At 41.7% G+C, this 20443-nt stretch overlaps 2 protein-coding genes across 2 annotated transcripts in view; one reads left to right on the forward strand and one right to left on the reverse strand.

Annotated features, from left to right (window-relative positions):
- LOC120054135 (neuron navigator 2-like) overlaps nucleotides 1-15372 on the forward strand; it is a 92924-nt gene extending 77552 nt beyond the window's left edge. The window contains exons 19-30 of the mRNA XM_039001548.1: nucleotides 1635-1788; nucleotides 2024-2174; nucleotides 2325-2422; nucleotides 2547-2642; nucleotides 2794-2962; nucleotides 3156-3391; nucleotides 10017-10171; nucleotides 10339-10410; nucleotides 10653-10849; nucleotides 11095-11213; nucleotides 12963-13166; nucleotides 13456-15372. Of these exons, the coding sequence (XP_038857476.1) occupies nucleotides 1635-1788; nucleotides 2024-2174; nucleotides 2325-2422; nucleotides 2547-2642; nucleotides 2794-2962; nucleotides 3156-3391; nucleotides 10017-10171; nucleotides 10339-10410; nucleotides 10653-10849; nucleotides 11095-11213; nucleotides 12963-13166; nucleotides 13456-13590 (1786 nt within the window). The 3' untranslated portion in view covers nucleotides 13591-15372. The remainder of the gene's footprint in view (nucleotides 1-1634; nucleotides 1789-2023; nucleotides 2175-2324; nucleotides 2423-2546; nucleotides 2643-2793; nucleotides 2963-3155; nucleotides 3392-10016; nucleotides 10172-10338; nucleotides 10411-10652; nucleotides 10850-11094; nucleotides 11214-12962; nucleotides 13167-13455) is intronic.
- Nucleotides 15373-16234: 862 nt separating this feature from the next.
- On the reverse strand, nucleotides 16235-19754 carry LOC120053517 (homeobox protein DBX1-B-like). The gene is made up of 4 exons (XM_039000650.1): nucleotides 19388-19754; nucleotides 19106-19210; nucleotides 16711-16913; nucleotides 16235-16543 (listed from the first exon to the last, which is right to left on the reverse strand). Exons 1-4 carry the CDS (start codon nucleotides 19752-19754, stop codon nucleotides 16235-16237), a joined length of 984 nt encoding a protein of 327 aa, XP_038856578.1.
- Between the last annotated feature and the right edge of the window lie 689 nt (nucleotides 19755-20443).

Consider the following 20443-nt stretch of genomic DNA (forward strand, 5'->3'; position numbering starts at 1 on the left):
TGAGTTAACTGCACCTCAGATTGCAGCACAAACAACAAATGCTTCACAGAGTTCAAGTAACATTCACATCTCAACATCAACTGTTCAGAGGAGACTGCGTGAATCAGGCCTTCATGGTCGAATTGCTGCAAAGAAACCACTACTAAAGGACACCAATAAGAAGAAGAGACTTGCTTGGACCAAGAAACACGAACAATGGACATTAGACCTGTAGAAATCTGTCCTTTGGTCTGATGAGTCCACATTTTAGATTTTTGATTCCAACTGCCGTGTCTTTGTGAGACGCAGAGTAGGTAAACGGATGATCTCTTCAGGTGTGGTTCCAACCGTGAAGCGTGGAGGAGAAGGTGTGATGGTGTGGGGGTGCTTTGCTGGTGACACTGTCAGTGATTTATTTAGAATTCAAGGCACACTTAACCAGCACTTAACCAGCATGGCTACCACAGCATTCTACAGCGATATGCCATCCCATCTGGTTTGCGCTTAGTGGGACTATCATTTGTTTTTAACAGGACAATGACCCAAAACACACCTCCAGGCTGTGTAAGGACTATTTGAACAAGAAGGAGAGTGATGGAGTGCTGCATCAGATGACCTGGCCTCCACGATCACCCGACCTCAACCCATTTGAGATGGTTTGGGATGAGTTGGACCACAGAGTGAAGGAAAAGCAGCCAACAAGTGCTCAGCATTTGTGGGAACTCCTTCAAGACTGTTGGAAAAGCATTCCAGGTGAAGCTGGGTGAGAGAATGCCAAGAGTGTACAAAGCTGTCATCAAGGCAAAGGGTGGCTACTTTGAAGAATCTCAAATATAAAATATATTTTGATTTGTTTAACACTTTTTTGGTTACTTCATGATTCTACATGTGTTATTTCATAGTGTTGATGTCTTCACTATTATTCTACAAATAAAGAAAAACCCTTGAATGAGTAGGTGTGTCCAAACTTTTGACTGGTACTGTATGTGTGTGTGTATATATATATACACACGGTATATCCCAGTACCCCAAGCTGTGTGTGTGTGTGTTATCATTAGAGACTGCATGGCCTCATTGTTTTAGTCAATAGTTGGATGTTTGTATTGAAGCTGTTCTTCTCTTGTCCGTCTGTTTGTCTGTGTCTCTAGTCCCTTTCTCTCTCCCCTGCCTGTTAGTGGGCGTGGCTGGGGCGGTAGCACTGGGGTGTTGAGGACTGGTTCTCTCGCTCGGTAATAGAGTATGAAAACTGTCTGAATAACCCACAGTCACTTTATGAGCAATTCTGATGATGGCTAATCCTAACAAATGTCCTTGATGCACCAAATTATTATTTAACCAATTAATATCAACTCGATCACTCATGCCATGTTGTGCTATTGAAACTGGAATTCTGAGCCAATCACACACATCCTTCACAGGACTTTGATCTTGTCCTGTTTACAATTGCCTGAACCCCTATCTATCGCACAGTGATTCAGTGCCTCTGGATTAACTTGGAATAAGCGACAATCATTTTTTGCAGTGACAAACCAATAATTTGTACAGCATGTTACTGAGAATGAGAATTGTGCTCCATGAGGTTTCTCGGGGATGTGCTCTTGAGGACTAGCATTCTGTTTAACCCTGAACTGACCAGACATCTGTCTCGTCTGCAGGATCTCAGAGTGCACAGACAGCGAGGCGGAGACGGTGATGGCGCTCCGCAGCGAGCTCCGAGACAAGGACATGAAGCTGACTGACATACGCCTGGAGGCCCTCAGCTCCGCCCACCAGCTGGACCAGCTCAGGGAGTCCATGAACCGCATGCAGGTGAGGGTGACTGAAACATGACCACATATGACCATTGATATGACATGACGAAGGCCTGGAGGTTTCCCTGACCTTGTGACCTGGCATTTTCCTGGTCAAGGTTTGCATGGTCAGGGGAAAACTCCTCACCCTAGAAATGACCACGCAAACATTGGCCATCATAAAGCATGTCAAATACAAAGTGGTACGATGCAGTGAGTTATGTTTGACCTGATGTGTTCTAATCTGTCCTCAGGGTGAGATAGAGAGGCTGAAGACAGAGAACGACTGTATGAAGATGGAGAGTCAGGGCAGCTGCAGCAGAGCAGCCTCACAAGCCTCAGTGGCCTCACCCTCAGCGGGCCAGTCACAGCATAGCCTCGCTCTAACAGAGTCCACCAGCCTCGGTAAGAGAGTGTGAGTGAGCGAGCGTACGTGCATGCGTGTGTGTGCGCCTGTGTTAGTCTTTGTGCGCGAGCATGTGCATTCACCTGTCCGTGTGTGTGTGTTTGTAGTCCTGTCTGCTGTAGCTAATATCTATGTCCCTGTCTCTGTAGACATGTTGTTGGAGGACAACGGGGACGGTAGCTCACGGAAAGAAGGACGACACGTCAAGGTGGTCGTAACTCTAGATGAGGATGCCAAGTGGAAAGAGGTACGAAACTTCTTACACTTCCAACCCCCCAGAAATTACAATGGCTAACAAAAAAATGTATGCCTTTCACCTTATTTGTCCTTAATATCAGATCTTATGATAAGTTCGTCCTCATATTTTATAGGAGCGTAGACCTCGTCAGTTCCTGATTGGGTGCATTGGTGTCAGTGGGAAAACCAAATGGGATGTGCTGGATGGGGTGGTCAGACGTCTCTTTAAGGTAAATCAACAGACACTAAAAACTCAGCCTGGTAGAGGAGTGAATAGAGTGACACTTGTATCTGACATGTGATTGGTTTGTGGTCCTTTGTCGGATGTATGATTGGTCCATTGTCCTGTATCTGATGTTTGATTGGTCTCTGGTCCTGCAGGAGTACATTATCCACGTGGACCCAGTGAGCCAGCTGGGTCTAAACTCAGACAGTGTCCTGGGCTATAGCATCGGGGACATCCATCGCACACGTGGGACTGACACCCCTGAACTCCTGCCCTGTGGATACCTCGTTGGAGACAGTGACACCATCTCTGTCTCTCTCAAAGGTATGGGCAAGAATGGACCTCTCGGAAGTTTGGAAAATTAGAACTATACCTTTATCACTCGCGTTGTTTTTGCTAGCAGTCAATATTTAAATAAATTTGAACCCTGTAATTAAAAGCTGTCTGGATCAGTCAATAACAACACCAGTGAACCTATCCTTTAATGTATGTGTCCTCTGCTGCCCCCTGCCTGCAGGTGTGTGTGAGCACAGCCAAGACGACTTGGTGTTTGAGACGCTGATCCCCAAACCCCTGCTGCAGCGCTACGTGTCCCAGCTCCATGAGCACCGTAGGATCATCCTGTCTGGCCCCAGTGGCACCGGGAAGAGTTTCCTGGCCAGCCGATTGGCCGAACACATAGTGCTGAGGGAAGGGAGAGAGGTCACCGACGGGACCATTGCCACGTTCAACGTAGACCACAAGTCCAGCAAGGTCTGTCAAACACTATCATGATTAATAAGTTGAATGTAGGAAATAACCTTTACCAAGGCATGCTTTCTGTATGATAGTGGAGGTGCCAAAATGTAACTGATATGGAAGTATATGAGAGAGGAGATTCACAAATGGAAATGCTTATTCCCTTTATATTGCAAATTGGAACTGTTGGAGGATACAGTAATTGGAAAAGAGTGTTGCCAGGTGACATATGACGTAGATAGATCAACGTAGATCAACGATCAGGGTAGCGAGGTTCGCCATCTCTGGTATTTACTTTTTTTGCTTCTGTAGTAATACTCTACTTCTTACTAAGATGTCTAACGTTTACAAACCCAGCAGGTTTGGCCTGCTCCAGTTGTAATAGGTTTATACATTGTGCGTGGCTTTTAAACTGTATTTTTGTTTACAACATTTACTAACATAGGTACACATATAAACCATGGTATAGAAGGATGTACAGTGGCTTGCGAAAGTATTCACCCCCTTTGGCATTTTTCCTATTTTTTGCCTTACAACCTGGAATTAAAATGGGTTTGTTGGGGGGGTTGTATCATTTGATTTACACAACATGCGTACCACTTTGAAGATGAAAAACATTTATTGTGAAACAAACAAGAAATAAGACAAAAAAAACAGAACTTGAGCGTACATAACTATTCACCCTCCCCAAAGTCAATACTTTGTAGAGCCACCTTTTGCAGCAATTACAGCTGCAAGTCTCTTAGGGTATGTCTCTATAAGCTTGGCACATCTAGCCACTGGGATTTTTGCCCATTCTTCAAGGCAAAACTGCTCCAGCTCCTTCAAGTTGGATGGGTTCCGCTGGTGTACAGCAATCTTTAAGTCATAACACAGATTCTTAATTGGATTGAGGTCTGGGCTTTGACTAGGCCATTCCAAGACATTTACATGTTTCCCCTTAAACCACTCGAGTATTGCTTTAGCAGTATGCTTAGGGTCATTGTCCTGTTGGAAGGTGAACATCCGTCCCAGTCGCAAATCTCTGGAAGACTGAAACAGGTTTCCCTCAAGAATTTCCCTGTATTTAGAGCCATCCATCATTCCTTCAATTCTTACCAGTTTCCCAGTCCCTGCCGATGAAAACCATCCCCACAGCATGATGCTGCCACCACCATGCTTCATCGTGGGGATGGTGTTCTCTGGGTGATGAGAAGTGTTGAGTTTGCACCAGACATAGCGTTTTCCTTGATGGCCAAAAAGCTCAATTTTAGTCTCATCTGACCAGAGTACCTTCTTCCATATGTTTGGGGAGTCTCCCACATACATTTCGGCAAACAACAAACATGTTTGCTTATTTTTTTCTTTAAGCAATGGCTTTTTTTCTGGCAACTCTTCTGTAATGCTCTGTGGAGTGTAGGTCTTATGGACAGATACTCCAATCTCCGCTGTGGAGCTTTGCAGCTCCTTCAGGATTATCTTTGATCTCTTTGTTGCCTCTCTGATTAATGCCCCCCTTGCCTGGTCTGTGAGTTTTGGTGGGTGGCCCTCTCTTGGCAGGTTTGTTGTGGTGCCATATTCTTTAAATTTTTTAATAATGGATTTAATGGTGCTCCGTGGGATGTTCAAAATTTCAGATATTTTTTTTATAACCCAACCCTGATCTGTACTTCTACACAACTTTGTCCCTGACCTGTTTGGAGAGATCCTTGGTCTTCATATTGTCACTTGCTTGGTGGTGCCCCTTGCTTAGTGGTGTTGCAGAATCTGGGGCCTTTCAGAACAGGTGTATATATATACTGAGATCATGTGACAGATCATGTGACACTTAGATTGCACGCAGGTGGACTTTATTTAACTAATTATGTGACTTATGAAGGTAATTGGTTGCACCAGATCTTACTTAGGGGCTTCATTTCAAAGAGTGTGAATACATATGCATGCACCACTTTTCATTTATTTATTTTTTATTTTTATGTTTTTCACTTCACCAATTTGAACTATTTGTCCATTACATGAAATCCAAATAACAATCAATTTAAATGACAGGTTGTAATGAAACAAAATAGGAAAAACGCCAAGGGGGATGAATACCTTTGCAAGTACCCTTGTTCTCTTGGGACATCATCTGCAGGCAGGGTTTCACAGCTCTCTGTCTGAGGACAGAAAACATCAAAGAAACAGGTTTCATTATATACTCAAATTAGACGGCACTGAATATTATGTTGCTACATGTATATCTCTGTCCTAAGTTTTCCTCTCTAGGGACTGGTACTAGAGAGTATTTTCATAATGTCCTCCCACGAAGGTACTTGCCCTATCCAGAGTAGTCTACTCTCTCCCTTCTCTGACAGCTGGAGCTGCTAACGTTAATCTGTTCACCTTCCATGGCTGTTAGCTACCTAGCTACATATGTGTTTTGAGTTTTCAATGATACATACATCAAGATAGCTAGCTAATATGAAGTTATTTTTTTATTTAACTAGCCAAGTCAAATAAGATTTTTATTTTATTTACAATGACGGCCTACCCTGGCGACGCTGGGCTAATTGTGCACCACCCTATGGGACTCCCAATCACAGCCAGATGTGATTGAACCAGGTATTGCAGTGATGCTTCTTGCACTGAGATTCAGTGTCTTAGACCACTGTGCCACTCGGGAGTTAGCTTGCTGTTGATATTGATTTTCACTTAGCTAGTTATACCTTATGTAAAGTTGGCTAGCTAGCTAGGTACCACGTTTCAGGTAAGATCCAGATGCAGACAGTGTCGAAGTAACAAAAGTGTATTACTAAAACAGGGGCAGGCAAAATGACAGGTCAGAGGCAGGCAGAGGTCAGTAATCCAGAACGGGTGCAAAAGGTACAGAACGGCAGGCAGGCTCAGGGTCAGAGCAGGCAGGAGTCAATAATCCAGTGTGGTGTTGCAAGGTACAGAATGGCAGGCAGGCTCAGGGTCGGGGCAGGCAGAAATGTCAAAACCGGGAAAAACTTAAACAGAGACTAGAACAGACAGGAGCAAGGGGGAAAACACTGGTAGGTTTCACGAAACAAAATGAACTGTCAACAGACAATCAGAGAACACAGGTATAAATACGCTGGGGATAATAGGGAAGATGGGCGAGACCTGGAGAGAGGTGGAGACAAGCACAAAGACAGGTGAAACAGATCAGGGTGTGACACTAGATAACATTACATTAGATGCTCATTTGGGTTTAGCCAGCACACTAACATGAAGTTAATGTAGCAAGCTAGCTAGCTAATAATATATTGTTTTTGATCATTTTCTAAATGTATTTATTAACTTGTAAATATAAATATGTTCTCCCACTACCTCCATTTTCTGGGTCCTAAGAAAAACTAAATAATGGGAAATCTTCCCGATATTTTTGGTGGTAGCAAAATGCAGCCAGCTAGTGATGGGATGATTAATACTGGAGCTCTGATGCCATTTTCAAAGCATACTGATTCGACACAACATATCAATGCTTGTATCAAAGCAAAGATTATGGATTTCCTGACAAGATACATGTCTCTCCACCCTAACAACGGGAGTCGTTGTCTGCAAAGCTGCACTGTGGGCTGTTTAGCTCCCGCCTGTCCTTCCTTTGGATTGGTGGATACATATATATTGTAATCCCATCAACCGTCTGTATTCAATAGAGAGAGATGCTATGCTATTAGCCTCATGTCATGAATATGTAGAGACAACTCCGATATTTTCTCACAGTTGCCGGGATGTCAGGTGTCCAACTTATGTCGGTACTCGTAACAACTTCAGCATTACGAAACTTCTATTCCATCAAATAAACCTCATGTAGCAAATAGGCTATACATTTTTTTTACCTGCTGGAGGGAGACAGATTTTCCGCCGAGTTGTGCCTCTCTCTTCCTCTTCCTCTCTGATCAAAGTAACAATACCACGTGATAATGACGTTCAAAGCTTTGGACGTTACACTATCATCTGACAGGTGTTGGAACTCGTAACTGAGTGCACCAACCTCTGCTGAAAGGTTTTTGTTTTTATAACTAGATATTTCACCTTCTTAGCCAACCTGGTCTCAAATTCGTGACACTCCATTTAGTATGATATGTTACGTTTGGAATGGTTAAATAAGACAGATGGTTACTTAAGTCAAAAACGAAAGAAGGGTGGTTGGTTGGGGTGAATGAGTGGGCGTTGTTCCAAAGGTCGCGAGTTTGAATCTCATCACAGACAGCTTTAGCATTTTATCTACATAGCAACTTACTACTTATTAGCTACTTTAAAACTACTTACCATGTTAGCTAACCCTTCCCCATCCCTAACCTTAACCCTCTAACCTAATGCCTAAACTTAACCCTAACCCCTAGCTTAGCTAACATTAGTGAACTAGCTAATGCTAGCCACCTAGCTAGAATCTGTAATATATCATACATTTAGCAAAATCATAACATATTGTACGTTTTGCAAATTCGTAAACATATTGTACGTTCTGCAAATGTGTAACATATAATACTAATTGTAATTCGTAACATATACAGGTGGGTGAGGGACATCCAAAAATGAATACATACCATATGAAACGTAACATATCATGCTCAATGATGTGTCTCTGAATTACGTACAGAATAATGTGAAATGCTCTGAGGTCAGGTTGCAACAGCAGGTGGAAAGATAGCTCAGGGCCTAGAGCCATATGTCAGAGGACTCTATCCTGAAATCATAGCACACTTTTATAGAATCTTGACAGGACCGATTTACATGTTTTTTATTTCTTAAACAGTGATTGTAAATGAAACCGCTCTAGTATTATGGAACCAAAGTTTTTTGTTAATATGTAAAAGTGAGTTGAAAAAGTTTAATTCAAACCCAAGGCAAAGTCGACAAGTAGTTAACGTGTGATAAATTACTTTGTTTGATCCCTCAGTCAGTGGATCCTGCTGTGGCTTCCAAATGGACCTCTGCTGGACACTACTTACAGTCTTAGTCTAGATATTATTCTCCATTTCTTACCGAACAGGTGGATCTGCCCATAGAGCAGCGAGTGAGTCTCTTGCCTTGTGGAAGCTCAGGATCAAATCCCTGTACAGATTACACATATTTTTGTTTAAAAAAAATTGAAACACTGGCAACATTGTATTTCTAACTTTTAAATGGTGAGTTTCAATAAACATAGGCTGTTCAGTTTTTTTATTTAACATCTTAAATCACGCAATGGAGCCAACGTCTTTTGTAAATGTTTTGTTTGTAACAAAAAATTGAGGTTGCTTGTTTCAAAGTAACATTACCATGTGATCAATGACGTCCGAAGCTTCGTTTGATCACATGCTTTTTCGAACCGCATGTTGCAAAATGTGAGGTCCCACTGATTTCACCGTGGTGCCGGTGCTTTTTTGATGCAAAGTTGCGTTCAAACACTGACCTCTACTGGACACTTTATTTACACATATAGTTCCATTTCTTCCAGTTTATAGCACCTGAACGGTAGCTCAGCAGGTAGGGACAGGGATTTGGGATCAGACACCAGCATAGGCACAAAATCTAATTCTTGCTATGGTTGAATTTAAAAAAAAAAACAATCAAACCACACTCTTCCTATTGTTGTTTATTAGTTTAGCATATCATAATCTTTTGTCTTCAGCATCCTAAATAATGAACCTGGAAGAAAAAAGGGAAACCTGGATGTGGTATTCCTATCCATTGAGCCATGACGTTTTGATGGGTGCAATGGGAAAACAAGTCTATGTAAACATCAAACATGCTTATATGTTACTAAGAACACTGTGATAAAAGCTCAGAGTAATGAATCATTTATTTGGCACAATTTGGGAAATGGGTGCAATTGCGGCCAACATTTCGGGGCGTTCCTGCCTGTTGGCATTCCTGCATCTGCAGGAACTCCTCTTTATACTTCTATTGGTACATTTTTTTGTTAGGACTGGCGGAAGGCGGGGGCGCTCCGGTAAGGTAGATGGCTGTAATACACAATAACGTTGGATGACAGCAGCCGATCAACCCCACAGAAGAAGGGGCGGGAGCGACAACGGTAGCTAGTTAGCCGTACACCGGTAGACAGTGTCCTTTGCCCCTGCCTGTCGGGCAATGTTTTCCAGCAGTTCTGTTAATAGACGGCGAGGACAGCTGTTCGGCAGGCGGGAGAAAAGGACGCTGTGTGCTAGCTTAGCCAGCTAGTCCTAAGGAGGACTTTGGTACACAGCAGGCGGTAGCCGGGGGCAACACTGTGTGCTATCTAACTAGTAAGCGCTCATGCAGGAACCAATGGGATGCTCGAGGGGAGACGTTCTTGCAGATGCAGGAATGCCCACATGCAGGAACGCCCCAAATTGCGGGCTGCAGTTGCACACTATTGGAATTTCATGAAAGCCCCAAAGGGTTCACAAAGCCTCGGTGTCTCATCACTACAGCCAGCCATGTGGAAGATTGGAGGACACACAGGGCACCAAAGTTCCAGCAGACTGACTCTGGTCTTCCAACATGGAGCCTGGTGTGGTTGCTCAGTGATTTGTGACGCAACTGCAACCCCTCTATAGATTCAATTCTTGTTATGTCATTAGTAATGTACTGTGGTATTTTAGAGGCTGTATGGGGAATCATTTTGTGGTTAATGTGGAAATTATTAACTGTACTGTCTTTGTAAACTCTTCTCTCTGGTGTCCAGGAGCTGCGTCAGTACCTGTCTAACCTGGCTGACCATTGCAACAGTACGAGTCATGGGGTGGACATGCCCCTGGTGGTAATACTGGACAACCTGCACAACGTCAGCTCTCTAGGAGAGGTCTTCAATGGCCTGCTCAGCTGCAAGCACCACCAATGGTCAGTACACACACACACACACACACACACACGCAGAGACTCACACACGCAGAGACACACAGACACACACACAGGCTCACATACGGGCATACGCACAGGTGCACGCACTCACACAGTGTTTATTTGCTTGCTCTTAATCTGAAATGTATTGCCTTGTTTGTTCACAGTCCTTATATCATTGGAACAATGAACCAGGCTACATCATCCACTCCCAACCTGCAGCTTCATCATAACTTCAGGTACATCATATCTATAATGTTGTATGTGTTACTGTCTTTTTTTCAGTTCCAAGATAATGTTATTTGATGTCATCTCTATTCTGAAATGTGAAAAGTAATTGCTGTGTCATGTAGCCGCCACAAGAGGGCAGTATTTAAACATTGATATGTCCTCTGCCTAACCCTCGTTTGAGGAGGTCTGTTTGAACAGTAACTGATCACCCTCTCTGCTGTTGTCTGTTTCCTGTGTGTGTCCTCTCTAGGTGGGTGCTGTGTGCCAACCACACTGAGCCAGTGAAGGGCTTCCTGGGTCGGTTCCTGAGGAGGAGGCTGATGGAGACGGAGATCAGCAGCCGACAGCGCAACGCTGAGCTGGTGAGGATCATCGAGTGGATCCCTACTGTCTGGCATCACCTCAACCGCTTCCTGGAGTCCCACAGCTCCTCGGACGTCACCATCGGTAAGATTCACAGGAAATCACATTCATCTTCTTCTTTTCTCCTTTTGTTATTACATTATCTGGTCATATTTTTTTTACATTATGATTTAAGAAATAGATGAATAGACTGTACTTGAATGAATACGTACTTTTCAATTGTATATTTGAGATTTGTCAATAAAGAAAATATATAAGGGACAAGATTGAAGGTTCTATGGAATGAAAGGGATGTTTTGTTGACGTTTGTCTGTCTCTCTTCCTCCCAGGGCCTCGCCTCTTCCTGTCTTGTCCCATGGATGTGGAGGGATCCAGAGTGTGGTTCACAGATCTGTGGAACTATTCCATCATTCCCTACATGCTGGAGGCTGTCCGAGAGGGGCTGCAGGTAAAATGACATAACGCTTGAAATGTGGCATCAATTTACATTTGTAGTAGCGCTAGCCCTTTTAATAATGGTTTGTAAACTAGCGTACGGACACAGAGAGATACTACATAGAGTATACATAGAGTACGTACAGTGCCTTCAGAAAGTTTTCACACCCCTTGACTTTTTCCACATTTAGTTTTGTTACAGCCTGAATTTAAAATGGATTAAATGTAGATGTTTGTGTCACTGGTCTACACACAATACCCCATTATGTTTTTCAAAATGCTTACAAATTAATTAAAAATTAAAAGCTGAAATGTTATCTGTAAGGTCCCTCAGTTGAGCAGTGAATTTCAAACACAGATTCAACCACGAAAACCAGGGAGGTTTTCCAATCCTTCACAAAGAAGGGCACCTATTGGTAGATTAAAAAAATTTAAAAGAAGACATTGAATATCCCTTTGAGCATGATGAAGTTATTAATGACACTTTGGATGGTGTATCAATACACCCAGGCACTACAAAGATACAGGCGTCCTTCCTAACTCAGTTGCCGGAGAGGAAGGAAACCGCTCAGGGATTTCACCATGAGGCCAATGGTGACTTTAAAACAGTTACAGAGTTTAATGGCTGTGATGGGAGAAAACTGAGGATGGATCAACAACACTGTATTTACTCCACAATACTAACCTAAATGACAGTGAAAAGAAGGAAACCTGTACACTAAAGTAATACTGCAAAAAAAATTCCAAAGGAATTAACTTATTTTCCTGAATACAGGCGTAAAGTTTTTTTTTCTTCATTTTTATACTTTTACCCCCTTTTTCTCCCCAATTTCGTAATATCCAATTGGTCGTTACATTGGTTGTAATCTAGAAGAAAAAGAAACGCACACCTATTTGGCGAGGTGCTGGCTAGCGGAGTGGAAAACTTGAAAATAAAGGAGAGCCGCACAACTCTAGGAGCTCAGATGCAAAAATACCCTGATGAAGACAGCTTGGCTGTCGAAACGTTGGACATTACATTTTTGCATCTGAACTCCTAGAGTGTGCGGCTCTCCTTTATTTTCAAGTTACATTGGTTGTCCCATCACTGCAACTCCCCTACAGACTCGGGAGGAAATTCCCTACAAATCCTAGAGGAAAGCCTGTTTCAGTCTACTTTCCACCAGACAATGGGAGATGAATTCAACTTTCAACAGGACAATAACCTAAAACACAAGGCCAAACTGGAGTTGCTTACCAAGAAGACAGTGAATGTTCCTGAGTGGCCGAGTTACAGTTTTGACTTAAATCTGCTTGACAATCTATGGCATGACCTGAAAATGGTTGTCTAGCAATGATCAACAACCAATTTGACAGAGTTTGAAGAATATAGAAAATAATAATGGGCAAATGTTGCATAATCCAGGTGTGGAAAGCTTTTAGAGACTTACCCAGAAAGACTCACAGCTGTAATCACTGCCAAAGGTGATTCTAACATGTATTGACAGGGGGTTGAATACTTATCAAATCAAGATATATTACTATTTTATTTAACATTTTTTACAAATGTTCGGATTTTTCTTCCACTTTGACATTAGAGTATTTTGTGTAGATTGCTGTCAAAAACTGACAATGAAATCCATTTTAATCCCACTTTGTAACACAACAAAAAGTCAAGGGGTGTGAATACTTTCTGAAGGCACTGTTTATAATAAGCTGACACACACTTACTGTTTTTAATGAAAATCACTTAGCAGTTGTTATGAGTCTGTCGGTCTTCCAGATGTATGGGAGGAGAGCTCCGTGGGAGGATCCAGCACGGTGGGTGATGGAGAGCTACCCCTGGGCAGCCAGCCCCCTGCAGCACGAATGGCCCCAGCTGCTGCAGCTCCGGCCAGAGGACGTAGGCTTCGATGGATACTCCATCTCCAAAGATGGCTGTCCCAGAAAACAGCTTCCCCAGGGATGCACAGACGGAGATCCCCTGGTACGTTGATATAAGGCTTACACCTCCTGTTAACTTTTCTGACAATCTTTAACCCAAATATTGGTTGGATTTGGAAATAATCAAGAAAGTATGTTTGGTATGGCATTACACAATAATCCTGTATGTGATGATGGTCTGTATGGACAAAGGTTTGACTTGATATTTGTATCCAAGAACATACTCTTTAAAAACACCTTATTGAAAGACTATCTATGGCTTTATGTTCCGCATGAGTGTCTGTATGTAGGCAACAACCTATCTGACCTCTGATCTCTATAAATCTCCACAGATGAACATGCTGATGAGGTTAAAGGAGGCAGCCCACTGCTCCGGCAGCACTCAGAGTTACGACAGCGACTCCAACAGCAACCAGGATCCCCATGAAGACAACATGCTGGATTCACCACTGGAGTACACACTATGAGTCTCCCTCTGTCGGCTAGTACTCACTCTGGGAAACATCCTAAAGGAACATACCTTTTGCGTTAATCATCCATTGATATGAGGTTCAATGTTCGGTTATGTATTTCAAGTTAGAATTTGACCTCTGCGATTTCATGTCTTTAGGCAGTCAGAGCATCTTATCTACCAGTTGTAACTCACTATTTACACTGTGTACTGATACATAATAGAATAAATAGATTTACTGGGTGGAGGTAACCCGAGATGAAAAACCCAGTCGAAGTTCAATAACCTGAATAATTTCAACTCAGTATTTCTACTGTTTTCAGTGTTTATTAGGAGTCTGTTTACAGTCCCAGACAAAGACACTCAGCCATATAAATGAATGACGTAGTTTATGAGGCATCAAACCAGTTGCCTTGACTGTGACCTAACCTAGGCTATAGCTATGTGGTCCAAACTGAGTAGCAAAAACTGTACATACATTCACTCAGCTTCACAGAGCTTGACCTGTGTGCATTTTCTTAGTGAAGAGACATCTTTTTGGTGCTTAACTTTCAAATGATGCCTTGCTACCTTTATAACAACGGTGGTCACATGCATTGACAATGCCTTTGATATACTTGATTTCTATAGAGGCGGTGCAGAGTTTAGGGGCTGCTAACATGCTCATACTTTGATGAAAATGACTCCACATCGTTTATGTGCAGCTAGCTGGTAGCGAAAAGGTCTAGGCTTTTGTTATGGATATCTTGAAATCAGTGATACTTTTAGGATTTTTGGTGCTCTCCTGAGGAAGATGAGAACTTTACACCTCATGAGCGTTTCAAACAGTATCCCAAAAGCCCTAGTTTGTCTTTTGTTCAGCTCTAGACAGAGCTCCATCCCTGCATGAAATGTTCCAACACAGTGTTTCCCTATATAGAGGCACATTGGACATATAGACCCACATCTGAAAGGTCTCTGGCTAGAAAAGGATCAGAGCGACTGCATGGCTTTGAGACGGAGGCGGGCATGTCTAGTCGCTCACTCTGAAGAATTAGCACCGGTTCCATTTGCGTCCAGTGTTAATGGGATCCTCTGTGTTGCTGTATTGGAGTGACTAGGCTTTATTCCCTCATAAGATGGAGTATTCTTAGAGCAGCTTACTCTACTAAGAGGTACCACTTTGGTTGCTCCCCCTCACAATGTCCCCATTATCTGTCAGTGTTGTTGCTATTCATCCCATGAGTGTTCTTAGTAACAAATTCTTTGCAACATTCATTTGGAACTTTCGACTGAAACCAAAACAGTTTACTTCTATTTTTAAGTATTGTCAAGATTTGTATTGCAGGTACATTGATCTGTGAATATTTTTGCAAGGTTTGAATTTTCACTAGCATATCTTACTGGACTGTAAAGGGTGGTGCAAGCACAAATCAAAATGGTTGTTTGTCTTTTCTTGGTCCCACACAGTTAGGATGTTGGAATGATGTGAAAGGTATGCTATTGAATCTAGTGGTTGATAATTGTTGAATTCTTTGATATGTGAATTTTGTTTATGCACATTTTTATTTTGTAATGTGAAGATGTACACATTTGATCTGAATGCCACGTTTTCAAAACATTTTCTATACATCTTTTACTGAACTACAGAGTAATGTGTGTAGGCCTACAGTTAGGTTTCCTCCATAGGTTGTTCCTTTCTCTATAAGAGTGAAAAACTATGAGACTGTGAGAATAAATCTGGTCCCAATACTGTACTTTCCATCTTTCATATTTTTTTATTCATAGAGAAATCAATAAACCAGTGTTTATTTATTAAGTTGTTTTAAAATGGTAAAAGTTTTATTTGACCTCACGTGGTTTTAAATATTGTTCAGCAATGTTCAGTGTGTTGAACTCATTTCAAGTGTCTCAACTCAGTAGCATTGTTGGAAATAACACAATGGCCTGTTATTATTTAGGCTACTTATGTGACTGACGTCCTGGTGTATAGCCCTATACTGGGGCGGCAGGTAGCCTAGTGGTTAGAGCGTTGGACTAGTAACTGTCATTTCTAAGGCAATAGAAGACACTGCCCTCTCTCATACTGACCACTGTCTTTCTTATGAGAAGAAAAGCAAAAAAAGCAGTGACAAACCTTATCAATCATTGTTTACTTGTTATAGTGGGAATATAATGAAACTATTTAAGTGTTATTCTGTTTGTTGTACCATTGTCAAGAAAGCAGCAGTTGTTCTTTACATTTTAGTTTTATTTGAAAAAATACTCTCAAAGTACAACATTTAAACAAAGCATACAAATAATATATTTATTTTTAAGTTATAGATTTAACATCTACATAGATTAAAAGCAATGCATCTGATATACGCATTTAAGTCAGGTATAATCCTCTTGGTATAAAAATGGCCCTTACAAAATATGGTACAAATAGCAAAAGCTGCAAGAATACATCTAATTTACTAAGTGAATCCCTTAATAAGTACTAAAATATCTACCACAACCAATATGGCCCCTACATTTACGTATAGGCTAGGTGAATTGGTAATATCACAGACAAATAATATGCTCAAATCAAAGGATGCGTGGATCTAATTTGGGTAATAATGTCTATATACAATATACGCAACAATTACATGTGATCAAACAACTTTATACAAACATAATGTATGTATTATTTATAATTAAGACACTGTAATCTCTTCCTCCTCTGATTCTGAGAAGTCGGAGTGCTTGCTGGAGTTGCAAGGCGAAGAGAGGTGCGACTCCACACTGTTCAAAAGTTCGCGCTCTGATGGAGAGCGGCAGAAGGCCGCGCGCGGGCTGAACGCGTCTACCTCCTCCTCGCAAGACTTCTTCCCGACGTCACTGAGGTCCGGGTGGGGGTTCATCTTAGTTGGAAGGGTTTGCTCCCGGCAACCTCCGGACGACAACAACTCCCTCTCTTTGCAATTGCGCCATTTCATTCTTCTGTTTTGGAACCATATTTTCACCTTGAAAGATATATTTAATATTATAATGCTATCTAATCATGGTTTATTCTAATAACAATATTATAACATGCCAGTAATCAAACTAACATAAAAGGAATGTTTTACATTGATGGGGGTCTATTGGTCTTATTCACTTAGGCTACTGGTTGTTTTTGTATTTTTTTTACCTGTGAGTCTTTAAGCCCAAGTTTTGCAGCCAGCTTCTTTCTGTCTGGTTTGCTGATGTATTTCTGTTTCTGAAACATTTTCTCCAGGGCTTTGCGCTGGACATCAGAGAACACTGCCCGTCGTAGCATCCCCCTCCTGGGCTTTCCTCTTGCAGCCAGCGGCCATGAAAATGTACCGGGGATAGGAATCACTGAAGAGGATGCTAAAAGTAAAGAAAAAAACATACCATTAGCTTTGCGTCGTGTCATTCCAGGAAATGCACAAATAGGCTAACAAAGTAGTCTTGCTTAACAAAGTAGCCTAGCCTTCTTTTTTTCAGGAAGTGGGTGGGGGGGGGATAAACGTGCATAAAAGCGAATTCTTTCGTAGTCTAAAGCAAAGTCTCTCGAAGTCTATAAATGTTGACGGGTTTTTTGTTCTTAAGTTCTTAAATGCAGTCCGTCTGAATGAATTGGCACGAAGCAGCTAATTAGCACATTGCTTGGTCCCTTATAGCATTGGTATGGTAAAAAGGCAGAGTATCCCATTCGAAAGCTCCAATGAAAGATAGAGGGGCTGATGAAGCGTGAACGGTAATTGTGTAGTAATGAACTAACTGAAAAAGGCTTAGGACAGGACACTAAAGCCATACATTACTGCCACAAAAGAGATTTATACTTTCAAACTAAACACAACCGTATGCCTAGATCATCTGGCCCCGGTTTCCCAATAGCGATTCTAATGGCTTACCCTCTAATAAAGCACTGGCCTAAATCACATATTTGGCACATAATTGCGCACATGTTGTTACACATCATGAAATATATTGAGGCAGATATTTACATAGCCTAGGATACAGTAGCCTACAATTAGCTAAATATAACTAAATAGATTGATCACGATATTGATTTCGAAAGTCAACGATTGAAATAAATAGGCCTATGTAGCCTACTGTTTTATATTTGAATGCAGTCCCCTCTGTTTTCAATTTAAGTCTATTTTTATCCTACGCGTGTTTGTAACAATTGCAAAGACATTGGCTAGTTTGTATTTATAGGCAACTTCGTTCTGGAGTTATCGGTGGTCACAGAGAGACAGATACTGTAGGGCCTACACATCTTGATATGTTTAGTGGAAATCCTCTGTGTATGAAGTGACGCGGAAGGGCAAAAAGCATCTAAAGACGCTCTTAGCTGTTCTACGTGGTCTGAGGCAGTCGGTAAATAACGAGCGTTTTCAATTGCAACTTTAGTAGGCCTTTTGGGAAACAGCTCAGATATTTAGAGCTCTATTCAATCTGTATCGCTGAAGCGTTACTAATTGCGCCATATAGGCTACATTTAAAAGTAATTTCCTATTGAGCCGACATATGCAGCTTTTACCGTGAATGCTGTCTCAGCCAACACGGGAACTTTGCCTTTAAATTTCAATCACGCTGTAACTCTGAACTTCTGTGATACGGATTGAATAGAGCCCTTAGCGATGCTCCTACAAACATTCTAACGATGAACTTAAGCCTTTAAAATGCTTTTAGGAAATTGGGTCCAGGAGAATAGCCTACTGATGGCTGGGCCTTATTTTTGTCCCATCATTTTCATTAAATGAACACAAAAAGCTATTCATAAGGCTGAAGTTGTTTTATTGCTCTCAAAAGAAGCCGTCTTAACCCAGATCTGTACCTTATAGCGTAGCCATTTTAGGTTCTTCTTATCACTATCTTTATTGTTGGCTATTCAAAAGCCAAAGGATGTGTGAATTCACTATAGCTCTGTGGGAAATAATACACTTATTCTTAATCTTGAAATATTTAACACCTAGCATTGTAGCATTAGCTAGCCTGTCATTATATTTTAATTACATTACTCCAGGATCCTGTGCCATTTATTGTTTGCTAACTTTAGATTTCTCACAACAGCACTATGCATAAACATGCATGACACTCTATGTGGTCTTGTGAGAATATTGAAATAGTGAATAGCCTCTAATGGGGAATTAGTCCATGACTGGTAAATGCCTATCAACAGCATGTTTAAGTCAAGTGTGGCTTCCCGGAGGGAGCTGACCAATTGGTCATGGTGCTGAAAGCTTTGTGAGTTATCAGTAGCTAAGTTCACTGGCTCGGTGGGAAAAAGAAGCAATGAAGAGACGCCAGCAGCTTCCTTGTGAGAGGGGATCCGCCTCAAATTTAGACCATGACAATTGCGGCTAATTTGTAGATTAGGGGGACTGATGCAAAATGTCAGCACTGCTAAATAGGGCTTCAAATTGGCGAGACTGATTCCACGACGTTCTACGGCTCCCAACCTCTGAACTAATGATTGTATTCTCCTTAGGTTCAACTAATAAAGGCAGATTGTTGTTAGGTTCAACAACATCAGCTGAATACATGGGCATGACAGGGTTAAGTGGATTTACCTGGAAAATATGATGCTCTGATGAAGGGATGAAACGAACAGTCAAAATATGGCAGAGGGAAGGCTTTTGCGTGCATGGCATGATGCATTAAACGTGGAGACGACGCTGTGATTCAAAATGAAAGAAACATTTACATTAATTGACTGTCGTTTCGTTAAATCACACAGACAAAATATACATAATATCCATGCATTTGCATAAATTCAAAGCAGCTCGCCTGTTTGTAGGCTGAATTCACTCTGACAATTTTCACATTAGCCTATACTTTCGCAATAATCTTACCGTTTCTCGTTGATGGTGCTAGGATGGCATTAACTCCAAACTTCAGATAGTTAGGGTCGTGGTTGATGGAGAGTGCGGTCTGAGTAGAACCCGTTCTTGTCTGTGCTAAAGTGGAGATGACAGCTTGGTGAGTGTGATGACTGCAGGTCAGCGTGGTGGCTCCTGATGCCAGGGGAGACACGCTGGGTGAGGGAATCGTCCGGTGGAAGTAGCTCACTGGCCGACTGATCCGCAACAGGTCCTCCACCAAAAAGCTAGAGTGGGCGGGGAAAGCTGAATACAAGGACTGGGGCAGAGAGAGAGCCGCCGGCGGTCGAAGTAGACTTGGGCATATAGCGGGAGGCACAAGTGCACTAGGGAACATCATTGCTCAGTTTGGATGGGTAAAGTAAAAGTAACTGTAAAGAGCCCTTTCTCACTGAAGGAGTTTCCCTCGCCTATAGGATCCAAGTGGAAAGACTCACAGTTCTCTTCTGGCCCTTCCCTTTAGAAGAAGGGTTTTATAGTGGACCTTTACCAAAGCCCTTTCGAAACTGACAGCCTAACAATGAAGTTCAACAAAGTTCTCGACGTGAATTTCTTTCAGGGGAAATTCAGTGCCTCCTGATTGGTCCGAATAAACAATTTATGATTGGATTAGACTTCATAAGCAAAGACTAGACAATGTCCTTTAACAAAGAAAGTGTAGTCATCCGTTTTACATATACTTACCACTCTGGTATAACTTTCACTGTGATAATGGTGGCAGCACACACAAACTAATAAAAAAGGTTATTTTTAAAGGACTCCAAACAACGTTAGTCTGTGAATAGGGGGTTTATAAAAAATGATCTATTCAATTAATTTGAGAACCTAACTGCATAATGTCGTTAGTTTCGTACTTGTTAGAGGAACGATGATAATATCGTGATTCCCTCATTTCTATTAGGATACGTTGCAATGTGAGACAATTTGCCTGACCACAAAAGTTGATTGTAAAATGCCATAATTGTAAATATTAAACGCATTCACTTGTATTCAAAATATTGTTGTAGTTAGGCTATTGTTTTATTATTA

This window comes from Salvelinus namaycush, chromosome 9 (genome assembly GCF_016432855.1).
Source record: "Salvelinus namaycush isolate Seneca chromosome 9, SaNama_1.0, whole genome shotgun sequence".
NCBI lineage: Eukaryota > Metazoa > Chordata > Actinopteri > Salmoniformes > Salmonidae > Salvelinus > Salvelinus namaycush.